Source organism: Melozone crissalis, unplaced genomic scaffold, assembly GCF_028551555.1.
Source record: "Melozone crissalis strain CALT ecotype California unplaced genomic scaffold, PUWL_Pcris_2 ptg000023l_1, whole genome shotgun sequence".
Taxonomy (NCBI): Eukaryota; Metazoa; Chordata; class Aves; order Passeriformes; family Passerellidae; genus Melozone; species Melozone crissalis.
Genome location: NW_026535801.1, coordinates 30,939,547 through 30,963,698, shown reverse-complemented (window position 1 = coordinate 30,963,698; position 24,152 = coordinate 30,939,547). Strand labels below are relative to the sequence as shown.

Genomic DNA, 24,152 nt, shown 5'->3' with positions numbered 1-24,152 from the left:
GAAATAGTACACAGTGGAAAGAACCTATATTTGAGGTCATATATGGAAGTTTTATATTTTAAAGACTAGAGAGATAAAATTCATTAAAATTAAGAGCCTGAGGTTTAAATATGTGTTGGTTTAAGGAGTCATGGAAGGGGCTGGATTCTGGCTGGTGTTTTGTTACCAATGGCAGTTTTCCAAAGTGTAACCAAGTATTTTTCTCTCTTTTTCTTTTCTTTTTTTTCTTTTTTTTTTTTTTTTTGTTGTTGTTGTTGTTGTTTTCTTTTTTTTTTTTGCAGCTGGTCTCCAATGTTCTCATCTTCTCCTGTACAAACATTGTAGGCGTGTGTACCCACTACCCAGCAGAGGTGTCCCAAAGACAGGCTTTCCAGGAGACCAGGGAATGCATACAAGCCAGGCTGCATTCTCAAAGGGAAAACCAGCAGCAGGTAAGAGCAACAGTTGGAAGTAAAGCATGAAAATGCTGAAACAGAATTAGCATGCAAATTGTTCCTGTAGGATGGCATTGCAGGCTTCTTGCTTCATGAGTAATCCAGGCAAGAATAGGTTGTTGTTGGAGAACAGGATTTTTAAAGGTTTGAAAGAAAGCTCAGGGGTGTAGTTCTTGTCTCTGATGGACTTTTCGAGAGACAAGCTACATATCCAGGGGCATGTGCTCCATGGATTAAAATTACACATTACACAAAGAGTCTGCATAGATTTTGCACCCATCATTGCTGCCAAGTGTTAAATACAGACGCAACCCTCTTGGTAAGGTCAAAGCCTGGCACAATTGTCATGTCAAGCCACTGCCAAAAGAGAGCTGTAAGGCAGGCAAGAATTGGTCCACACAACATAACATTCCTTGATGCCTCCAAAGAAAGTCCTCTTCCCTCCTTTCCCAAAGTTTCCTACCTGCTTACACACCTCTCTGTATCCTATTGTCTTCAAATTAATTGTATTTGTTCAAAAATTAGGATTCATCATGAGCTTCATTGTTTTTTTGCTAAAAAAGCTCTCTTGCTGCCAACATACAGCTTAGTTGTCAGGGTGCTGAATGTATGTGCTCCCCTAATTCATTTGTGAGTTCTCTTGCAATGACTCTCTTGTGTCTCAGAATTAGACACAGAAGGTCTTTTGGGGCAGCTTAACTATTCCCTTGCTAACTAACACACATCTCTGCCCTGCACTGCATCTCATAGTGGTCTGTTCAGTCCAATTTGAAATTAATCATGAAATGGGACTTCCACTCATCCCTTGGGAGATATCTCAGAGCTTGATTGTGGGTTTGGGGAGAGGTCAGAGGAATTAATCAGCTGGGGAGTCTTTGCATCGCTGTGGCAACTCAATTTCATTTTCCTTCATGTCTCAGCCCATCTGCATCTATGGATTTGTGTTTTGGCAGTGTTTCATGAGGTACCTCTGGCTGACATAGCTGCTGTTCAATCCTTGCTGTGAAATAACATGTGCATGTGCTTATTTGGTCCTTTCTGTATGAAAACAAGATTCACACTCAAGACTCCTTTTTCCTTTGCAACAAATATTGTATCAGAAAGATGAAATGAGCAGCCTCTTCCTTCCACACCTTGAAGTGGAGGAAAGGACTGAGCCAAGAGAATTTTCATTTTACTCATTGATTTCAGCCCTGTGCTCCCTGCTGAGAGGCAGCCTCAGCAGCGTGGCTCAGATGCCTGTGCTCTGCTGCATTTGGGCACATCTGTCTCAGAAGCAGCTCCCTGGAGCAGCCCTGACAAATGCCCTGTCTTGGTGCTTTTTTCTTCTCCCCCTCTCCAGGAAGCATAGCACACATAAGAAAGCCAGGACATCAGAAAACCATGGGTCAAAGCCAGTCCCTGCCAAGTGCTCCTCAGTGCCTGCAGCAGTGACTGCGGGTCCTGGCAGCTGGAGACTCCTAATGAGATTATTTGCTGCCACAGCCTGGGCTGACATTGATCTCCAGGTTCAGTTCAGATGACTCCATGCATAATGCATTGAGATAAGCACGAGGTGACAGCAGACACAAATAAGGACAGCTCAGCCCACATGTCCAAACAGGGGTGGAGGAAAACACAACTGCACAGCCCAACACCGTTATTTATAGTTGCTTGTCTTTTTCTGGAGATCGATGGTGCTGCTGTGTGCTGTTCTCTTATAAAGGCAGGCAGATTTTCTCAGGCAAATGACCTTGTATTTTCCTTTATTAAGCATCTACAGCACCCAAAATTAGCCTAGAAGTAAATAGAAATTCCAGAATATCCAATGCAGAAAAAAGATGACTTGTGATTTCATTACTTGAGATAAGCTAGGGCAGAGCCATAACAGGAATTGCTGTTGTTTGCCCAAAACAAAATATTCTTGGATGAAAAATCATGTGTTCTCCACATTGTGTAGAGAGCAAATAGCATTTGGGTAAGAGATGGGTTGTTGGGACTGCACTGTCTTAATTCTAGCATTGCATGTCTTCTGTCTCTGTAAAGTTGTTCTCTCCTTTTTTTCATCTCAGCATCACTTCTGCAAAGTTGTTCTCTCCTTTTTTTCATCTCAGCATCACTTCTGGTAAAAACTAACTGTTACTATATCTGAGGAGAAATGGAAAATCCTAACATACTAAATATTCACAGTGATTTGAGGTCATCTTGGGAGAGGACTTCATAAATAGTTAAAATTTCTTTGCAGAGTCATTGTGGGGATGTGTGTGCCCATGCACAAATATATCCATGTGTACATATGTAAACAGGGTAGATCTGTGTTGAGCTCCTTCATTTATGTGCCTGTTTTAGAGACTAGTTGTCCTTGGGATGCAGTTGTTTAATGTATAATTCAGTGGAACTATACTTGCATGTTATTTTGAAGGGAGAATTATATATGGATTTGCTCTTGCATTTTTATCAGGTCAGAATGCTGCCTTGTTATACTTGTAAAACACCAGTCCTGGTCACCTCACTGGTGCCTAATACAGGATTTTACAGCGAGGGCTGCAGCACTTTCTAGTTATTGGAGCAAAATGGAAATTGTTCTCTAGTGGACACCCTCATTTTTCTGCTCCATTTGAAATAAAACACAGGGATTGTGTTGTTTTGAAGGCCTTTTCATGTGGCTTATGCCTTACAAATGCACTTGTTATAGCCTTCTCCTGTTACAGCCTTCTCCTCTCCTTCAGAGGTTATTTTCAGTGATTGTGATGACTCCAAGCAAACAGAATAAAGATAAGGCTCGGCTCTGTAACGCAATTCAACTTCCTAATTAGTAGCTGCATGAAGGGATGTTGTGCCACGTGCATTTGTTTCACCTGATGAGCCTATCTCATCCCCTGATTATTAGCTCAGAGCAGCAGTAGTGCAGATCCTGGAGATCTCAAGTGTCTTGAAAATATTGGTGGTTTAATCTGGCAAGTTCCTGTGGTGTCAGGAAGAGTAGGGGTGGGGGCTCTCAAGTAAAAGCTACTCGGAAATGTAGGTGACAATCTCCTGGAATGCTCCAAACAGGCACTCAGGCTCCTCTCTCTGTTTTGGAAGCGAGTAATGCTCCGTGCCCATGCGCCCACAGGGAGTGTTCCAAACCTGTGGGTGCCCCCAAACCTCCCGTAAAGCTCCAAGTTACTTAGAGGATGTGTAAAATCACACATAAAATAGCAGCTTTCACACATTTGAGGATGCCTATTAGAATATGCAAATGACAACAGGGTATGCAGCATTTACTCTGGAAAGCATACAAATGTGTTGTGCTTTTCCACTCAAGGAGTGCACCAATAGCTGACAGAAGCCTAAGGACACGTGCATGATTCATGAGCTGCTTTTTTTAAAAAAAAATAAGGATATGTAACTGTTAGCACCTGCAGTATGCTAGTGACGGTGACAGTACTTTAAAAAACAAGTGTATTTTCATGACTGCTGCAGTTTTAAGCAGAGATAGAAATCCCTCCAACACATCTTCTGTGTTATTACTATCTCTTCAAAGACTGAAGGCAGGCTCTGTTTATGGTTAAAAGAAATACTGGGCAGTGCTACAGACTATAAAATGTCTCAGTGCATGCTGAGCACATTTTCAGTGAATTCACCTTCCTCTGGTTCCCCCAGGGTTCCTCTCTCTCCTTAGAGGAAGAAAAAAATGGTGAAATTTCAGTTAAAGCTAGGAATTAGAAGCCAAAAAGCTACCTATAACTGCAGCATGGGCAAGTGGTTTGGTGACGTGAGTACTTGGGACAGGATTGCTGACCCCTCTGAGTCAGGCCTGAGTTTGAGCCCTGCTGCTCCCTGTGTTGTTGAGAGTTAATGAGCTATTAGATAAGGCTGGGGACCTTCCTTCTGTGTCATCAAGAAGGAAGGCCCTTCTCTTCCTCCTGCTCACTGCAGGGAAGGAAAAATAAAGAAAAGAGTGACACAAGAAAAAAAAATCCCACTTTTGGGATTTTTCAGCTATTCCAGAGCACTGCCTGCAGGTTGGACCAGACCACAGCAGAGCTGATCCCAAAGGAGATGCTCCCCACCTTCATGAGCCATAGCAAAACCTTTTGAACTTCACAGGGTGTGACTGGGAATAGAATGCAGCTCTGGGCAGAATTCTCAGGTGTGATTCCTGATATACAAAAACGCATCCCTGGGGCACAAATTACCTGCAGATTTAAATTCTATAATTTCTGTGTGAAATTGGCATCAAATTTAGAATAATAACAAGCACTTGCTTTTATGTGAGCTTTTAGGAAAATCACCAGGAAGTCATCATTTTGTCAATTTTTGCATACTCTGTAGGAACAGCTTGCAAAGTAATGTTACAAAAGTCACACAAAATCTGTGATCAGTAAATGAAAGTGCCAATTGAGGGGCAAGGAGAGCCACAAACTGTTGATGGTTTGTGGTTTTTGAAAATACTCTTGGTAGGTGAGTGGGTGGGTTTACAGATCTTAATGCAATTGGGCACTACCAGCAGTTTGAAGTGTAGCAGTAGCACTTCTCATCGGGGGTTTCTATGTGTTATTGGGGTGTTTCTACGACATTTTAGCTGCTAAGAGCAGGTTTGTGCCTGCTGGGGGAATGTGCTTAGATAATTAGATAAGCAAGAAAGGAATTTTAAATAGTGCCCAAGGGTGTTGGGGTATCATTCCTCTGGTGTTAGGTGAAGGAAGACTTGGTGGTGGTGTGCAGAGACTGTGTGGGAGGTCAGACAATCTCATTTATCAGAGTCCTTCCAAGAACATTGCATGGACACTCTTTGAATTGCATGGCTGGCATGAGAATTGGCAGCCATGAATTGTAAGCCCAGTGCACCTGGAATGCAACATAATACATTTCTTCTAAAACCATTGAATTCTTATTGTGGGGTTGGGAAGGCAATTGCATATGACTGGTTAGGGGATCAGCTCCTGGGGTTATGGAGCCCATTTTGCTTGGCTGTACTCATCTCTCACCAAACTGATGAGTCATTTCTCCCCAGTAAGGAACAAAGTGTGTTTGTTAACTGGGCAGCAGGTGTTTTAATTGGTTCATCTGTCTGACTCCACAGGAGCGTCTCCTGCTCTCTGTACTTCCTCGACATGTTGCCATGGAGATGAAAGCTGACATTAATGCCAAACAGGAAGACATGATGTTTCATAAGATCTACATCCAGAAGCATGACAATGTCAGGTAAGAACAGCAGCCTGTCTCCCAGCCATGGGGGAGGAGGGACCCTCCCAGTGCTTGGCCCTGAATGCCCAGGGATGAAGATGTCAATGACACATAATCCAAAATCAGTGTAAAGGCTCTGAAGTGTCACTAGCTGACTTTTGAAAGTTTGTTTATAAGATGGTGGAAGGATTGCCTCATTCAAGCAATGTCTTCCTTTGAGAAGCTACTTGAACTGAGCTCTTCCCTTACATTTTCCTTTTTTTTTCCTTATTTCTTTGCTGGAGTACGTGTTGATGGTTTTGAGAAGGTATTATACTGGGGGTGAGTTATTTCTGGACAATTGAGGGACGTTGAGATGCTTGAGCGTGTCCAAAGGAGAGCAACGAGGCTGGTAAGGGGCTTGGAACACAAGCCATATGAAGAACAACTGAGGGAGCTGGGGTTGTTCAGCCTGGAGAAAAGGAGACTCAGAGATGACCTTATCACTCTCTTCAACTTCCTGAAGGGTGGCTGTGGTGAGCTGGGGGTCGGTCTCTTTCTCCGGGCAACAACAGACAGAACAAGAGGACACAGTCTCAAGTTGCGCCAAGGGAGGTACAGGCTAGAATTAAGGAGGAAGTATTTTACAGAAAGAGTGGTCAAATACTGGAATCGTCTACCCATGGAGGCGGTGGAGTCACCATCCCTCGAAGAGTTTAAAAAAAGACTGGATGTGGCACTTGGTGCCATGATCTAGTTGAGGTGTTAGAACATGGTGATGATCTTAAAGGTCTCTTCCAACCTAGAATTTCTGTGATTCTGTGATTTCTGTAATTAATTACAAGCACCCTTTTGATAAGAGATGATGGAATGCAATTTAAAAATTGGGAGCACTTCCCACAGGGTGAATTGCAGAGCCTGGCTAAGGTCTACATTTTCTGGAGTGGTTTCTGGCAGTTTGGAATTGCAAGCAGGGGGTCCATTAGTGACAGCCTTGACACCTGCTCAGTCACCCAGCAATGTGTTGCTCCTTGGTCTACCTGGATGAGGAGAAAAGTTTGATATCCAATCTCTGGCAAGTCATGCAAAATCAAACTCAGCCTGTGCTGCTGGGGTAGTCCAGCCCCAGGAGCTTCTGAACATCTCCTGGTTCCCCTGTCCAGTTTCCCAGGGAAGATGCAATAATATAGTACTTTAGGTGGCTTGATAGTTGTATAGGCTGCACTTGCAAAGTTTAACGTGATCTTAATGCATTTCACCTCTGCTGTTGTACCTGATCTCTTTGGAGAACATTTATGTCTCAGCTAAGCCAGGTCCTGGAACTGTGTAACAGCTCTGTCAGTCTACAAATGCTTCTTTTGAGACACAGGGACTGGGGACAGAGAGCTTCCCTTTTCCATCTCCCCTTACAACAAGAGTTTTTTCCTGTGAACTCCCTCTGTAGCTTTTCTCTCTCATGCAGCTTTAGTATGTGGTTGAATTATATTTTCTGACACTTTAGGCTTAGCAAGTAAAAGTGAGTTTCTAACATACTGCACCCTCCAGTAGCTGACATGAAAAAAATCCACATGAAATTCTGATGCATTTGAAGACTTTACCTTAGGATTGAGGGTAGCTGGGAGAGGCAATGTACAAGCAGAAAATTGGGAGCTTGCTCAGTGTTGAATGTAGTCTTATATAAAACTCACTGAAATCAGGGAGAGTCTGTGTGCAGGCTTAGATGGAATTCAGTCCTTCAGTTTTTTTGGTTGTGACTCAGTAAAGAGATAAAGATCCACTAGCAAGACAATGAAGACAAATCAGTATCAGAAATCAAAGACAGTAACATTCAGTGATGAAAAATAAAGGATATATGCATGGTGATGAAGAGGAGGGGAAGAGGCCATCCACAGTGCCCTCAGCAGACTTTGTGCTACAGTAAATTACATTTTGTGTCTTCACATTCATTTTTTCCTTAATGACACTGAGCTTGTTCAAGTAGGTGTGTAAATTACTTGTGATAGATGCTGATTGTGAATTACTTTTTTCCATTACTCAAAGGTCAACCTGACATTCAAACTAAGTGCAATTCATTAGCATGCCATAAGACTATGGTATTTTAGTCTTCCACATCAATTTCCATATGTCATTATTTTGCAGGTTTGAAAGTGGTTCAGTGATCAAATCTTAGTAAAGCTGATTGTCTCTTTAGGATGATACTGATTTGAAGTTTTAATCTATATGATTACATATGCAAAAAATAAATAAACAATGAACTAAGTTTGCAAATGAAAAATTTTAAAGGGGAAGGGGAATCTGATATAACAATTGTGACTGGAAGAAAAATAGACCAAAGATAATGGCTGGTATGGAGATCTCAAAAGATGCATCAAAAAATGGCACATGGCTAAGAGTATAGAAAGAGAGAAGAGTTATGATTTTCAGCTATGGCTGTGAAGAAACATGAAAGGTGAAACACAAATACATAAATGGCTATGTGCACCAGTCAGTTCCTGATGAGTAGCTAACAGAACTCTGGCAAACATTTAATTTTCATATCTTGCATATTTATTGAATAATACAAGCATTTATGTAATAGTGTCACTTCTGCTGCTTACAAGGAATTTTGACTTTATTCCTCATGCTAATGAGTGTTTAGGAATCAGGCCCTTGCAGGTACCAACCAGCTCCAGTGCAAAGGGACTCTAAGGTCTCAAAAGATCTTAAGAGGAAACAACATAAATGATATCTTCCTCAAAGTGTGGGCTTTGTTGTCTGTGCCTGTGAGGTCCTAAATCACAGCCCACTGAAATCATGGAAAAGGCTGGAAAAGTGAGATAAGAAATAGGAATAAAATAGTGTATATGCTGAGAGCAAATAGAAAATAACTCAGGAACATCTCATCTTCATGTACTTTAGGGAAATGAATAACTAAGTGCGAATATTGAAGAAAGGAAACATGATTTGGAACAAATGACTCATTTCACACCAGGAGTTCAGCACGGAGCCTTTGCTCTTGCCTTGGTGCTCTGAAACCACCTCTAGTGGGAATGGCTGGGGATGATTTTGAAGCATTTACGTGCACACAGAAACACCCTGGAGGGGGGAGGCAGCATCTCAGGGATGCTGATTAATGAACTGGCTGAATAAAAGCAAGCAGGCTCTTTACTTTGCATAGGGAAATGCTTAAGGGGAGGCTTTTGAGAGGAGAACGCTCCAAGCAATTCTGGTTTGCGTTCGTCACTATTCAAAAATGTCATAAGAGCTAAGTTTTTATGAGCCAAAGGTTATTGTGTCAAGGCAATTGAGAAGTATGTGAAGTCAGTGCAAGGGTGCTGTGCCCAGCCATTGAATCTGGCTTCCTGTTGATGATTTATCAGCAGGAGCATTTCCTCTGCAGCTCACAGGAGTGGGAAGGTCTGCACAGAGCTGGGGTTTTCCTTCTCCATCAGCTGTATTCAGTGATGCTTTCTCCTGCCATTCCCCAAGATTGTGTATAAAGGCAGATTTTAATGAAAGTATAATGGATGGGAATTTTTGTTAACTATTAATTTAAAAGTTTGATTGTCATCTTAAAGCTTGGAACCCAACATCTTGATTTTTACTGGATCTTCAGAGTGAGGTGGCTTTCCAAACCCACTGTCAACAAGGAAATAATGAGGCTCTGGAGGTTTCCATCCAGATGGGTTTAACTTGGGTCCTTTGAACTGAGGAGGCACTGGAGCACAGCCTGGTGCACTTAGCCTGGTTTGACATTTTGTGTGGGAGAAGTGGCTTGCTAAATTCTCTTCCAGACAAGATTAAATATTTTCATTTTCAGGGATGATTGGGTCTGGGCTTTTGGGACCACCTCTAATTTTAATTAAAAACCAAACCCAAACCACTCTACCAGCAGAAAACGTTAATCTAAAATTATGTGAAGTTAATGTGTGTAGGTTTTCTTTGCTAGTTTAAAAATGAAGTGTCCTTAACTTTACAGTTCTGCTTTTATATGCTTAGTTTTAGACTCTAGGTTACATGGTTCAGGTTTTTTGGGGGTTTTTTGGGGGGGGGGGTTTTTGTGGAGTTTTTCTGTGTGTTTTTTTTTACAAAAAGAGGTTACACACTTCTCTTTTTTTTTCCTTTTTTGTTTGTTTAAGGAAAAAATAAGTCAGTTTAAACCTGTGTAGAAGAGATCTTCCTTAAGTAGCAGCAGTAAGTCTGTAAAGCACAGCCATGATCCTTCCATAAGAAGCAGTTCTGCTATGATATTTCTTACTGTGGTACACTTCCCTTAGAGGGTGGGCTGTATCTCCATAAGGGAAAGATGATTCTTTAAATGCAAAATACTGTGGTACTTTTGATCTGAATGGGTAAAAGACAACCATTTTTGAGCAAATCTTTTTATCTGGATTTCCTGCAAATGAGTTCATAATCTCCTGATTATTGTTATGGAAAGTAAAGTTCAGAGACTAATTTATCCACAATGAAAATATAATTTCCTGTAATTTTTGGCAGCAAAATTTGTTTCAGGATCACGTTCTTCTGAAAATTTTAGTGGTGACAAAACAAAGATGCAAATGTTTGAGGTTAATACCCTCTTTTTCAATGCACATGAACAGAACCTTTAAGCAGAAAATGAAACATTTTCCTGTCCTGATTTATTGAATGAGAATTAACTTTGACAAATCGAGAACCTCAGAGCATGATTTGACCTTTCCCACATATGTGTGTGTGTTAAATATAAAGTCTATTGTCAAAAGCCATCAGGAAAGGAGTTCCCAAGACTATGCAAGTAATTTTGGGGAAACAACAAGGTGAATTATGTAACTAAATTTGTTCATGTTATCATGAATGAGATTATGGCTGATAGACAAGCCCTAAATTATGCATAGATAATATTGTTTATCTATCATGCTTCCCAGACAGAATTTTAAGTGTTTTACATTACTATTGCTATTTATAGTGTCTCACTGCAGTGATAATGGCTTTAATGTTATCTAGGTTTGGCCAAATATAGTAATCTCTGTGCTATAAAAGGAGGCTTGAAGTCCTCTGTGAACGGATAAAGGTTGGCTTTGTCATTGAAATTCCTTTAATGAACTGTTTCAAGAAGCTTATTTTAGGGCTGGCATCCAAGTGCAGTAAAAGTGACAGTTTCCTCTCTTCACCCCTTCACATAATTCTTATGAATCATGTACTCAACAACATTAACCTGCTTTCAGAGTTTCTTAAACTTCTTGACAACTTGAACTAAACCATTTGCAGAAATGAAACAAGACCATTTGCTTTCGGCTTTTTAAATGAAAAGCATTTGTAACTCGTCTTCTGATTTAATGATATTGTAACACCCAAAAGTTCTCCTCTTGAAAATGACCAAAGAGTTCGACTTTGGCTGAGTGTCAGGGTATTCAGACCAGCTGTGTCAACTTAACCTCTTCACCTTTTAGGTGTTGTGATGCCTTATTAGTTGCTTAGGAAGTTTTTTAAATTCCCGGGTTGCGAGGTTCTATGGAATTGTGAACTAGGACATTTAAGGAAAAATTCAACTAAGCAAACATCTTTTTCTTCCCTCCTCCCACTCTCCTCACACACAGGACATCCATTCTTAATGTTTCTTGGTGGTGAAGGACTTAATGCTCCTTAATAAAAGAGTTACATTATGGCAGGTATAAATTTCTGGCAATTCTGACAGGGATATTTTCAAATATTACACAGTCCCTCACCTCAGCCAAAGTTTGTGTAGCTTTAATTTCTCTGGAAGGCCTCATTGCCAGGAAAGGGCAGGAGCAGTAACTTTTTAAAATATTTACTGTATAATCCATCTTCCTCCTTGTCTTCTTTCCTTTCTGTGGGGAGGCAGAATGAAAATTGATGGTTTCTGTTTAAAAAAAAGGAAGACCATCATTAAGAAAGGAGAAAGCCCAAGAGCCACTTTTATCCATGTTTTCCATCCTTGCTGCTGCTCTCTGTGCCAGTCCCTGAGCTTCAATTTCCTCCAAAGTGTGTTGATGGGTTGGTTGGTTGTTTCTCAGAATCGAGGCTTGGCAAGACCTCTCCCTCCTTTTCCTTGTTCAAGGCATGTGCCCACGAGCAGTAGAAAGTTATTTTTGCCTGTAGGTGGGGGTAGCTGTGGGTTTCATGTGAGTTTAGAGCATTTAATTGCTGTAACTTCTGGTTGAAGCTGTAGGATGAGAAAAGTGAGTAGGAGGGAAATGAGCCTGCCCACATCTTTCCCCAAATGACAGCAGGGAATTTTACCTAAATGGGAACTCTCTCTGTCAAGAACCAGCCCTTGGGAGTTTCACCTATGCCTGGCAGATGTGAATCTTTGCTTTTTAATGTTGCAGATTTTTCTTTTTTTTTTTTTTTTTCAAGTTAGCAATAAGTTTGAGGAAGTGCAGAAGTAGGTTTCACCCATGGATGAAGGTGAAATACTCTGCTCTTACCACCACTAATCACTTGTCTCTTCCTAATCAATTTGTAGTTTTTGAGAGGGAAAAGTCACTTATCTTTTGGAGATTTTCATTCACACTAAAATTCATGTGTAAAGAAATTCATTTATTGCAGCCTTGACACACTTCAAAGCTCTGCAGTAAGTCTGAGTGTTGATATTACAGGGGATGTTTGAACCCAGGATCACTCCCTCTCCATAATAAATGGAGAGGGAGTGATCCAGCCAGGGATCACCAGAACACCAGACAGGGAGTGATCTTGATGATGGTTCAGCCATGAAAACTTCTAAGCCAATAAGGACAGCAGTTTTCTATATTTTAGCAAACCTACCTCTTTGTGCATGTGCACAGCAACCTTTAAGAACAAATACATGCTAACTCGTTGAAGTATTCATTTGCTCTGTGATCTTCCTCTTTGAGCTGGCAATATATTGTGGTCCTGGTCCCTGCTGGGAGCCCCCGGTGTTCTCAGGGCTGTGAGTGAGCCTTGTACCCTGTGCAGAACAAGGCAGATAAAGTCCTGGTGCAAGGCACCCCGTCCTGAGCACATGTGCTGCAGTCAGGATGAGGTCCCAGGGGTGCAGCCTGCCAGGTGATTGCAGATCTGCAGCCACCAGCCAGGCAGCAGCAATTAGGAAGGGCCTGTGATGTATAATTCACACCCTGCTATCTGAGTGTACACAAGGGCCTGTGAAGTTCACAGGGTGATGGATTGAAGAGTGTTAGATGTTTTAATGATGAAACGCTGTGAAGAGTAATTTGGAGAGAATAATGAAGGTGCCTGCAGAAGTTTACAGAGCAGAATTTTAACTCATCAAGGTTATTTGGATTCTCTTTTTTCTTCAGTAGTACTAAGAAGAAATTGATTTTTAAAAAATGTATGACTGCTGATTGGTCTGATAAAAACAAATGTATCAAATTTATAGTAAAAAAACCCCATCATATTACATTTATTCAGCTAATTCACTCCCAGTCCTCTGTAATCTGGAGTAACCTTGACAAGAAAAGTTGAGCATTCTCTGAATTTGCTTTTACAGAGTTGCTTTTCTCCTGTAAAGACTTCGTGAGATTTCAGTTGATGAACTGCTTTGTCATGTAGTTAACATGCAAAGTGGTTTTAAGAACATTGAGTTTATATAACATTTGAAGAGGTTTTTATTAAAATCATCATCCCACCTTTTTGCTTCCTCCCTAGATGATAATGACTGAAAAGCAAAAATTAGTTAAACTTTTTATTCTGTAATGCAGGAAACTTTGCAAAACTATTTGAAGCTCTCTTACAGAAGCTATAAAACAGAGACACAGTTTTTGATGGGGATGGATTAACTGCTCTTGTTTTATACTGTATTTATATCCATCAACAATTGCTGCTAATTTGTGCATCTGTTCCTACTGGTGTATATATAATTTTGACAGTGGATAAGTAATGAAGGAGACAAAAGCTGGAACCATTTAATGGAGAAGAGCTCTTGAGTGGTCTGGCATCCTGTGACTCAAGTTAGTACCACTGCTAACTTCAGTCTATGTCCTTCAGTAAATGAAAGTCATAGTGTAGTTTCTAAAGTTTCTCTTTTTTATTAGCTTTGCTTTATGCTAAGTGGTGAAAAAGTTGGGGAGAGGTTGGTACTGACTGTGCAGTCTGCATAATTCTGTTAGTGGGGTTTTTGTAAGAAACCAAGATAAGAACAGGTCACTTCAGAACAAACTGACAGAAATGAGGAGAAACAGAGGACTGCACAAAAGAGCAAAGGAGGCAAAAGACCAAAGGTTTAATTCATTTCATCACACACATCCAATTGGCATGGCATTGCCCTTGTGGAATGATAGAAGGGCTCTTTTTAGAAAACTGAGATTTTTCTGTGCCCATTTGTGGTTTTGTTACAAAGCCCAAGAAAGATGAACATAATTTTAAATTGTGGGAATAAGGATTTGTAAAATTGTGTAGATTCTGGGGACTTGGAAGTTTGCAGGTAGCTTTCAGAGACTGGGAAGTGTCTGTGTGATGCTAGTTAAAAAGCAACCAAAATATAGCACTGTAGGTGTTATCTTCCTTGATACCATGACCAGCAGAGCTCTTTGTGGTTGTTGTGTGTGATTTTAGCAAATATCCGAGGCTCTCAAAGGCACTGAGAAAATCTAAGGAGATTCTTGACCAGTAACCATGTCCATTTTTTGAATCAACCTCCTAAATTGATGCCTTAAACATATAGGAGGATAATCAACATTCAAAATCAACTTCCTCATCTGCAGTTTTACAGAACTTATCCTCCAAGATGAAAAACCTGGTGTGCTATTTATAAATATTTATAAAAGTATTTATAAAACTTGGATCTGTGTCACCATCAGGAAAGTATTCTCTCCTAGCCTCCTGTTGCAGAGACCTCCCCAGTAAGTGGCATGCAGAAGGCTGGGTGTCCAGGGCTTTGTTGAGTTGTAGGATCAGCTGTAAATGCCTGTGTGTCCCAGCAGCAGCTGTGCAAAGCACCTGGAAGCACAACTTGTCCTCCCACATGAAGGGGAAGGTGCAGGTAGGAAGCAGTGGAGAATTGTCCCAGCAGAGTTACAGTAGTGACAGTTTAGTCCACCATGTCAGCTCATTGTTTTGGGGTGTTTTGATGGTGTGTTTTGGCTAGGTTTTTTTCATGTAAGCATGATTCTTTGCAGAGTGTGATCATGCACTGGCTCCATTCCTGCTCACTGTGGGGAATGCTGCTAATAGAGGGTTACTAGGACAACCCTCCTTCTTCTCACAACTATTTAATTTCTGTTATCTCCAAGGCCTGGCAGACCCATACATCAGTGCTGAATGAAGCAGCAATTCAGAAAAGTGCTTTGTAACTCCCTGGACCATGAAGGAACTGAGAGAACCTGTGTCACAGAGCTGATGGGATGTTAGTGGGGAGGGGAGGTAAGCAAAAAATAGGGGGAAGACAAAAAAAAAACTTGGAAAGAAAGGAGCAAATTTACCAATTTTTAGGATCTCTGGAGGAAAAAAGAAAGGGCAGTGGAAACCAGATGCAAGCAGGTGGACAGTTATGTGCTATAGCAGAATTGGTGGAAGCCTCCATTCCCAGGAACCTGCACACCAATGCACCACTGCTTTGTGCCATGGCTGTTTCCAAAGAATGAGCTAATAAGAATCAATTTGTAGAACAAAACAAACAAAACTTTGGCTTCTGCTCTGGGGAACTTGAGCATTGCAGTTACAGATCAGGCCTCAACAAATGCCAAGAACTGATCCATAAAAGTATAATTATTCTGTTTCATTTGGAACCTTTTGTTCTGGATTGCATTCAAAACTACTGTAAGCCCCTTTGTGAGATTAATTTCCTTTCCAGGCAAGAGAAAAAGAGGCCTTTTCATTTAATAGTTCTACTTTGTTTCAATTTAAAATGAGAAAAAAACTCACGTCCTCGCCTTTCTTCCCTAAGATTCTTCCCTTCTGTGGCATGGTGGCCATCAGGTCACAGTTTAGGAGGACAGGTCTCATGTAGAGACAAAGTTATGTTACAGAATGTAAATTCTAAGTGATATTCTGTTCTTACTATCTAGTACTCTTTATAATTTTCAGCTGCAAACTGAGTAAAATTTTTCTGTTGAAATTGGAAGTGATTACAAATTTCTTGCAAAGCCCAGGGACACTGAAATTGCAGGTGTAGTTTACCTGCTGAGCTGCTTTTCCTTGAAGTATGCAGTGGGGGAAGAAGTAAACTGAAAATGGTATCTTGCCTGAAAAGTTAAAACCTGTGACAGACAATGAGTTCTTTAATTTGACTTGGTGGTGAGGCTGATCAGAGCTCAAACATGCTTGGCTCCTATTGCAGAAATGTCCTGATGTCTGTGTGGTGAAGGCTCTGAGGAGCTGTGCCTAAGGAGCCAGCAGGGAGTGTGCACAGACACAAACACACAGACACAGACACACACACAGACACAGACAGACACACACACAAACACACACTCACACACACACTCACACACACAAACACACACACAGACACAAACACACACACACAGACACAAACAGACACAAACACACAGACACAAACACACAGACACACACACAGACACAAACAGACACACACACAAACACACACTCACACACACAAACACACACACAGACACAAACACACACACACAGACACACACAAACACACACTCACACACACAAACACACAGACACAAACACACACACACAGACACAAACAGACACAAACACACAGACACACACAGACACAGACACAGACACAAACAGACACACACACAAACACACACACAGACACAGACACAGACACAAACACACAGACACAAACACACAGAGACACACACACAGACACACACTCACACACACAAACACACACACAGACACAGACACAGACACAAACACACAGACACAAACACACAGAGACACACACACAGACACACACACACACAAACACACACACACGCAAAAACACACACACTCTCTGTGCTGAGCACTTCTCATGGGTGCAGGGGAGCGAGCAGGGCATTTCTGGGCTGCCAGGCCAAAGGGGCATCTTCCTGTTCCTCACTAAAATGGAAACCCAGAGAATTAATAATTCAGTTGACATTCCATGTGGCAGAAAGGACAACACAGAGGCAGCAAAGACCTGAAGAGGCACAAGGGATGAGGCACACCATGCTCATCAGGAGCCCACTGCCAGGGTAGCTAATCTGAATTTGATTTTCCCATGTACCAGAGGGCATTTGAGGCCACATCTCCTAGGAGAGGCCATAAATGAAGAAGGCACCCTCATTTTCTTTTGTTAATTCTGTTTCATTTTTCTATATAAAAGAATCAAACCCTGGAGCAGCAGCTTGAATCCCACTGTCCCATGTCACAGCGTGCACCATAATCAGCAGGGCAGAGAGGAGCACTCGCCGTCTCTGCCTCTAATTATTCTGAGTATTTTATATGTAATGAGCAGCTGCAGCATGAGGTCCTGAGGGCACCCCTGTTCCCAATCCAAAATAGCCAGTTGTCCAGTTCAGGCTGGATTCAAGCAGAGGGAAAATTAGATCCGTGTTTTCTCACATTTTGGGTGATGGGTCATAGGAGATGGTTTTCTTGCTTTCAGTTTCACTCCATTTACTTGTAAATAGCAGGCATTTGCAAAATACTATGGAATCAAGGATACAAATTTCTGTACCTTAAAGATATGCCAGTGTTTTGTGTCAGGCCAGTGGTATTTTATCTGGCAGGAATCTTGACTCCCAGGTAAAATTTGGCTACAGTCATGTAGATGGCAGCACAGATGTGGGAGGGATTCTCTTTAATTCTGGACGCATACTGTTTCTTATTGTAGCTACTGTCCTAGTCTGAGCCCTGTCTGTACCTCTTAATTCAAACAAACAAAAAACAACCAAAGAAATAAATTAAACAACAGTCAAATATTCCTGTAAGGTGCTATCACGAGGCTCAAACTGAAGTGAAAAATTGCTTGCCAGGATTTCTAGCTCTGGTGGTCTTTGATTAACCACAGCATGTCCTAAGTAGCCAGAAGGTCCAGAAACCAAGAGGATCCCAGGGATGATTTGCTTTTGGATTTGAATGCTTTTAACTTCTTTTCATATTCTGTTTACAAGGACTCTGGTAACTGGGTGTTGTTAGCAGGATTTTTTTTTCAGTTGCATAAGGATTGAGAAAACAGTATCTGTCTGACTCCTCCACAGTGAATGGCTTTCAAGTTAAGCCATGGCTGCAGTTATTGTGCTCTAGCTGTGACACTATAAATAAAGTTATTAACAGCAATATGTAAATGGGTTTCTATTTTTGTTCCCTGTATTGTTTGCAAAATCTAGGGCACTTATTCAGTAAGAATCATCTGCTATTTAGCACTGAGCCTACCAGCATTTGATGTTGTGTGGGCTGCTGCACTTCCCCTCCTCCCCTCTTGCTTTCTTTCTGTTCAGTGGCTATTAGAATCCAGCACTTCTGCAAGTCTGTTTATTGTGGTGTTTAAGAAATAGAGTAGCTGTGCTAAGCATTTTCTGGCTTCCGGAGAGTGTCTTGGTGTGTAGGAATAGGGACTCATCTCCTGATATCTGAACTGCAGGAGCATTTAACCCAGCCACACAAGCACCAAATAGCACAGCTGCACTTTGCCTTAGTGAGCATCTTGCAAGTTGCAGGCTGTTCAAAGATCTTTAGGGTTTGTGTTGTGTTTGCATGCTCCGTTTCCTCCCACTGCCCTCTGCTCCAGATGTGCCTGACAGCCCCAGGCCCTGCTCACGTGGGACCTGGTGCCACATTGGTCCACGCAGCCCCAGCACGGACCCCAGGGAGAGCACAGATGTGTTGTTTGAGGAACACTTCACCTCAGCTATGCCTACTCCTGTCTGGAGGAGCAAATCACTCTAATCCCAGGCATCTGTTAGAACCCTGAATGTGTCAGTGCTGGGGACAGGATCAGTGTGGCTGTTAACATGGGTATTCTAACAGACATTTCACTTGGGGCAATTTGCTCAAACTCCTTCCTTCTCTGCAACTGAATTCGGCTCTGGATTCCCCAGATCCCCAAGGGGAGAAGTTCCAACCTGTCTGTCCTGTGACTCGTCAGCCACAATTTTCTTGCCAGCTTTGTTAGACTTCACATGGGCATGTGTCCTCCCTGGCACTTATATTCCATTCCATGCAGCTTTGTGAAAACCAAAATTGCTGCTACTGTGCTGGCATAGAAAGTAAACAGAAATTAGCTAGACTGGTTTTGCATAGATGTAGAAAGATCTGAAACAGCAACTTTCCTCTTATTTTTATGCTATGAGACACATTACCATATTATATGGTTTAAGTGGTCTCCAAGGTGGCTTTCTATGCTGTAGAAAAGACCTGGTCAGATTCTACTGATTTTATTGATATTAGAACACTGGTAAACGAATAGCTGTTTGCAGAAACTACATTTGGTAATAATATTTTGTGAATATTGAGAGTAGCAAGCAAATGGCTTAGTGAAATATCTTAATGCATTAACACAGAAATTAAATTTTCCAATGGAAAAGGCAAGAGAAAAGCCATTTCTTTATATGCAGATCTATTATTCTGTTGGTGGCAATTACAGTAATTCTCTTGAAATCAAGTTAAAATTATATGTCTGCTTCATTATGAGAAGAAACCACTGAGTGCAAAAATCAGGGGAGATTTAGGGGAAAGTTGGAGAGACATTTGCAGTGGGCAGACCTGCCTTCACCATGGTTCCTGCTCCAGCATGTCAGGAGTGGGGTTTGTGTGGATGTTTCCTGGGCTTGGGAGGCCAGGATTCACATTCCTGCTTTCCCAGGGTTTTCCCATGTCACCTTGAGCATCTTTCTGTATTTTATTTGTAGACCATACTGCTGTCTCTAGAAAATAGTGTGTTGTTGCTTCTCTAGCACCAATGGCATTTTAACAGTTGCTCAGTGTCACTGCTTACTCTCTATGAAATCATGGAAATATGCCAAGTATTTGGAATATGAGATATGTTAGGGGCTGAAGAGGTGCATGGAATTTCATATTCCCTGTTCAAGGACCATCTTTGCATAGAAGTCCTTATATTCACCTGAACTGCCTTCTGAGGAGGAGTGGTTCTACTGCTGATAGCAATTGTACAGAATTTAATTATATTTACCTTGTTTCTCCATGGAAGCTGGAGTTTTCTGTATCACCAAAGGGAACCAAAAATAGATATCAACCTAAGTGCCACTGGGCAATTCAGATGTGATGGTAGGTGACATCTTAAAAAGGGGAAAAAATCCTTAATGTTAAATTATAGCTCTTGTAAAGTTGGGAGACTTTAGTTGTGAGTTGAGGGTATCTATTCATTACTGGTTCTTATCAAGTAAGGAAAATTAATGCAGTGTACAACAACCAGATAACAAGTTCAATTTCCTGCAAGATTTCTTCCTTTTCATTTGATTCTGACATTGCAGCCAATCTCCCTTGTCACTGAAAACATGAATGTGGTTTATTATTAAATTTATTATCAGGTTTGTTTATTAATCAAATAACATTGATCCCTCAGTTAATGAGCTGTGCCATTTTCTTTGGGCAACCATTTTAACTTTCAAAGTACCTGATGAAGAATTATGTCTTCATTTTACAGTTCCTCTCCACTGATGTTCATTAGTGTTTCTCAGAAAAGTGACCATTATAAAGTGTGCACACTTAAGTGTCTCTGAATGCTTTGGGTCCATTTCTCTTTACAGTTTCATCAGTGTAATTTTAAAAACACAACTGCTCAACTACATTTTAAAGTATAGAAGGGGGGGACAGTGAGTCAACTCATGCTGACTGTTCCAAAAAGGGCAGGAAGACTCATGTTTGTGCTCCTCAGCACTGTTTTCCCACCAAATGGCCACTTTGTGTTATTGATCTAATAAGCTACCCATGGAAATAGTGTACACAGAACATCACAGCACTTGTTCCTTCTCAGCTGATCCATTGGGAGTCTGTGCATTTTGCTACCTACCCACTTTGGGAAATGCACAATTGCTCCTTAATGTTTTAAATGATGACATTTATATACTAATGTTATGTTTTCATTCTGTAGTGACTTTCCAGAGGGAAAACCCTGACTTGCTGAAATGACAAAGTAAATAAATCCCAAAAGGCAGAACATTGGGAAAAATTGAAGAAGTAAGGTTAGATTGAAGTGCTGGCTGCATGCAGAATCACTGCAGCTTTTTGGTTAGGGACTACAAAAGCATCATTGTTAGCCTGAATATCCATGATACCAGAGAAGAACAGACTGAAGGCAGTTTTCACAGCTATAAAGAGCTCATTCTTTCTCCATCAAATACAAAGACCTGGGCAATACGTAACAGAAAGCATCACAAACCTGATTAGAAGCAATTTCATCTCTCTGCCATGTGCCTGAGCCAGGATGCACTTATGAAACTGTTAACTGTGACAAAATACATTTCTCTCTTACCTTCTCTGACAACCGATGGATTGCTGGCACACGGTCCCTTTGCAACAGGTTTTCTTTTGCTTTAATGCTTAAATTTTCAGTTGTTTCTCTTTCTTACCATGCTGCTTCTGTGACTTCAGTCAATTTTGAAAGGTATTGTCTCAAAGAGAAGGCAGGAAGCAATAGTGCCTTCCTGCCCTGAACAGAATTACAACTGTGCTGGTCCCTTTTTTCGGAATTCTCTTAGCTCTGCTGTCCTACTTCTTGGTTTACAGCAAGATTTTTGTATCAGAGATTGCTCCAAGCTCAGAAAACAGGCTGCAGGAACACTCCGAAGAAAAAGCACACCTGAAGTTTGAAAACCAGAACATGGCTTTTCCTTTCTCTTTTACCTGCAGTTCTGGATTTCAGGCTGTCTTGTGGAACATCTGAGATTTATTTTGGTGTGGACTGGATTCAGCTCCAGTTTGGACAGACCTGCCAGCTCTTTTGTACTGCTCAGGCAGAGCTGGGTGGGTTTGGGCTTGCTCAGAGCCACAGCAAAGGCTCATGGTTGGGGTCAGCACTGTGCATGGGTCCTTCCTGCAAAAGGCCCCATCCTTCAGCTTTGCCCTCTTAAACTTCCTTGGAGATGGAATGGATTTGGCATCTTTTGCATTTACATGATTTTTTTCCCTGACCAGAGAAATTGGAAAAAAATTGACATTCCCATCAGTCCCTTCTTAAATAAAAAAGGTCTGAATTTCCTCCTTCTTAATAACGCAAAGTCTTATTTAGAATGGTTGGATCTCCTTTTTAGGTTTGACAGACAGAAGTATCTAATTTAGCTGGCAATGATGGAGGATTAAAATTTCTTTCAGTCATCTCAAAGCCATCTATAGTGTGTCACACCTATAGTTTGGCTGGTAGCTGCTGTATATCTATTTTTATTTGGTTTTGCCTTCCTCAAGTAGCTTTTCTTCCCAAAAGACTATTTATTACTCCTGTTTCCAGTGAAAAATCAATCTGGTTAAATATAGTCTGCTGCAATAGGAAAATCTTGTAACTCAAAATGTTTAGAAGGAGAGGATAGCAAGTTTTTCATGTTTAAAATAAAAAAGGGAGTACTGATGTTGCCTAGCTATAGCTAAGTTCCAGTAACTGGGGATGCTACTCATGCTTGTAAACAGCAAACCTAGGGAGGTCATGGAAAAACTTTTCTTTGCATGGCTGGTGCATTTTCCCCCTTCTGGTTAGTGATTTCAGGATCTAAATTTCTTCCCATTTCCTGTGCCGTCAGTGAGGGACAGACCACTGAGGTGAGGAGATGACCATGATGGACAGTCTGGTGCCTTTTTTCTCAGCAGCCCCTGAGCATCAGCAGAGCCAGAGCCTTTCCATAGGGCATTCCCAGCCCTGCTAATGCAGACAGAGCTGCAGCCACAAATGTGGCATGTTTGTGCTGGAGATGTGCATCTCCCAGATGAGCCCCTCAGGCAGTTCTGACCTCCAGTAACACTCACCTGAGAGCAAGCACAGGAAAATCAAGCCAACACAGGGCTCTGCACCTTGTGTCTTTGCAAAGAGCCTGGCTGTCATCGTGCAGTGGCTGTGGATGGCAGTCTGCACGTTGCCACCAGTGTCTCCCAGAGCCATCTGGTGTTCTGCTTCTTTGTTGGATTTTGCTGCCACCAGGTCCACTTAGTATGGCCTTGCAGAGGGAAGTTTTCATATATGGCATGTGAGTTTGGTTTACGTTTCTGGCAGCTTTGAAGAGGGATGGGAGGGAGGTTTTCTGCCTTTTGTTGTAAAGAAAAAGGTGAAAAGGCTCACGGTTTTTCAGGGGTTGGGTTTTGTAGGGGTTTTTTTGTATATCCTTCTACTTTGTGTTTTCCCCTCTCTCACCAGTACTCATTTGCTTATCACAACATTTGTGTACATATGCCCCTTCTCACCCTCCCGAGCAAGAGGGAGCCAGCATGAATGATCTCAAGGTGGAATATAGTGCAAGACTGAGTCCTCCTTTCCAAGGGGGAGCTGTGCCAGCTCATGTGTCACAACAGTGCTTGGGCTCATTTTAAACAATAGGTGATTTCCAGTACTAAATGGATCTTCTCCAAAATGACCATATAAGTTGAGGATAGAGCATGTATCTTTTTGCTGTTGTGTTTGCTTTTTTCCCATGACTGTAGGAAAAGGAAAAATTTTAACCTCTGGTCTGTCTGATGTCCTGCTGTTCTGGAGAACATTTTTTGCATTGCTAAGGCTGTGTCTTTAGCCTGTCACACAGACATCCCAAGAGAGCAAGGCCGACATGCTGTTGAGACCTGAGATGGTCTAGGAGCAGCTTGCTGGGCTGGTCCCTGGGCTGTCACTCAGCACAGTGATCTGTGTGGGCCCCTTCACCCTCCCTATGTGGGCTCTGCTGCCCTTGCTCACATTGGTGCTGCTTTTCCCAGACACGCTGCCGCCTGACCATGGCCACTGTGGCACTGCTGGGAGCTTGTCCTCAGCTTGTTTTGGTTTGTCCTTTTGTTGTTGCTGCTGTCAAATTCAGCAGGGAAAGGAGCATGATGAGATGTTCTCAGTGTTTCTGGAAGCTGGAATCCTATCTTGTGCACAGGGTGAGTAGAAAACAAAGAGGATCTCCATGCCATCCCATCCCCAAGTAGCTAAGAAGGAGAGATTGGATTTATCCTGATGTCTTGTCTATTCCAGGAACTTCTAGATGAACTTAATACTTTGTTTGTGCCACTGGAGATGGAAAATAATTCTGGGCTTACAGTGCAAGAGAGGAACTGGCTTTTAAACAGATGTCCAAGTGTAAAAATTGACTTGTTTACCAAAATGCTGAAGAGATACTCCCACCCTGGAGATACTCAAAAGACATCTGAACATGGTCTTGATAACCATCTCTAGGTGGCCCTGCTTGAACAGAGGGTTAAATGAGGTGACCTCCAGAGGTCCCTTCCAACTTCACCATTACTGTGGTTCTCTGAAAGCCTGCTTTGATGTGAAGAGCTTGTTCCAGCCATTCAAGTGAGAGTTTTATTAGCTTCATCCTGGTCCATCCTTTTTCTTTGTTCTTCCTTGTTCACAGTATGACTCAATGGCATGCAACCCCAATTGCAGTGGATGGTGTTGTAGCACCCTGAGACCCTGTCCTCCCCCATTAGCTTAGTGAGCTCACTGGCAAGGGCAGACTGTGTCTAAAGTCAGTGGCATTCTTGTTACACCTTTGCTCGCGAACGCTTGCTTCTAGTGAACAATGATTATGTCATTGTGGCACACGA

At 41.8% G+C, this 24,152-nt stretch overlaps 1 protein-coding gene across 1 annotated transcript in view; it reads left to right on the top strand.

Moving 5' to 3' along the window:
* The window catches only part of ADCY5 (adenylate cyclase 5), a 204,449-nt gene that overhangs the window by 119,483 nt on the left and 60,814 nt on the right, over positions 1-24,152 (top strand). Inside the window, exons 2-3 of the mRNA XM_054277897.1 lie at positions 282-431; positions 5,482-5,603. Of these exons, the coding sequence (XP_054133872.1) occupies positions 282-431; positions 5,482-5,603 (272 nt within the window). The remainder of the gene's footprint in view (positions 1-281; positions 432-5,481; positions 5,604-24,152) is intronic.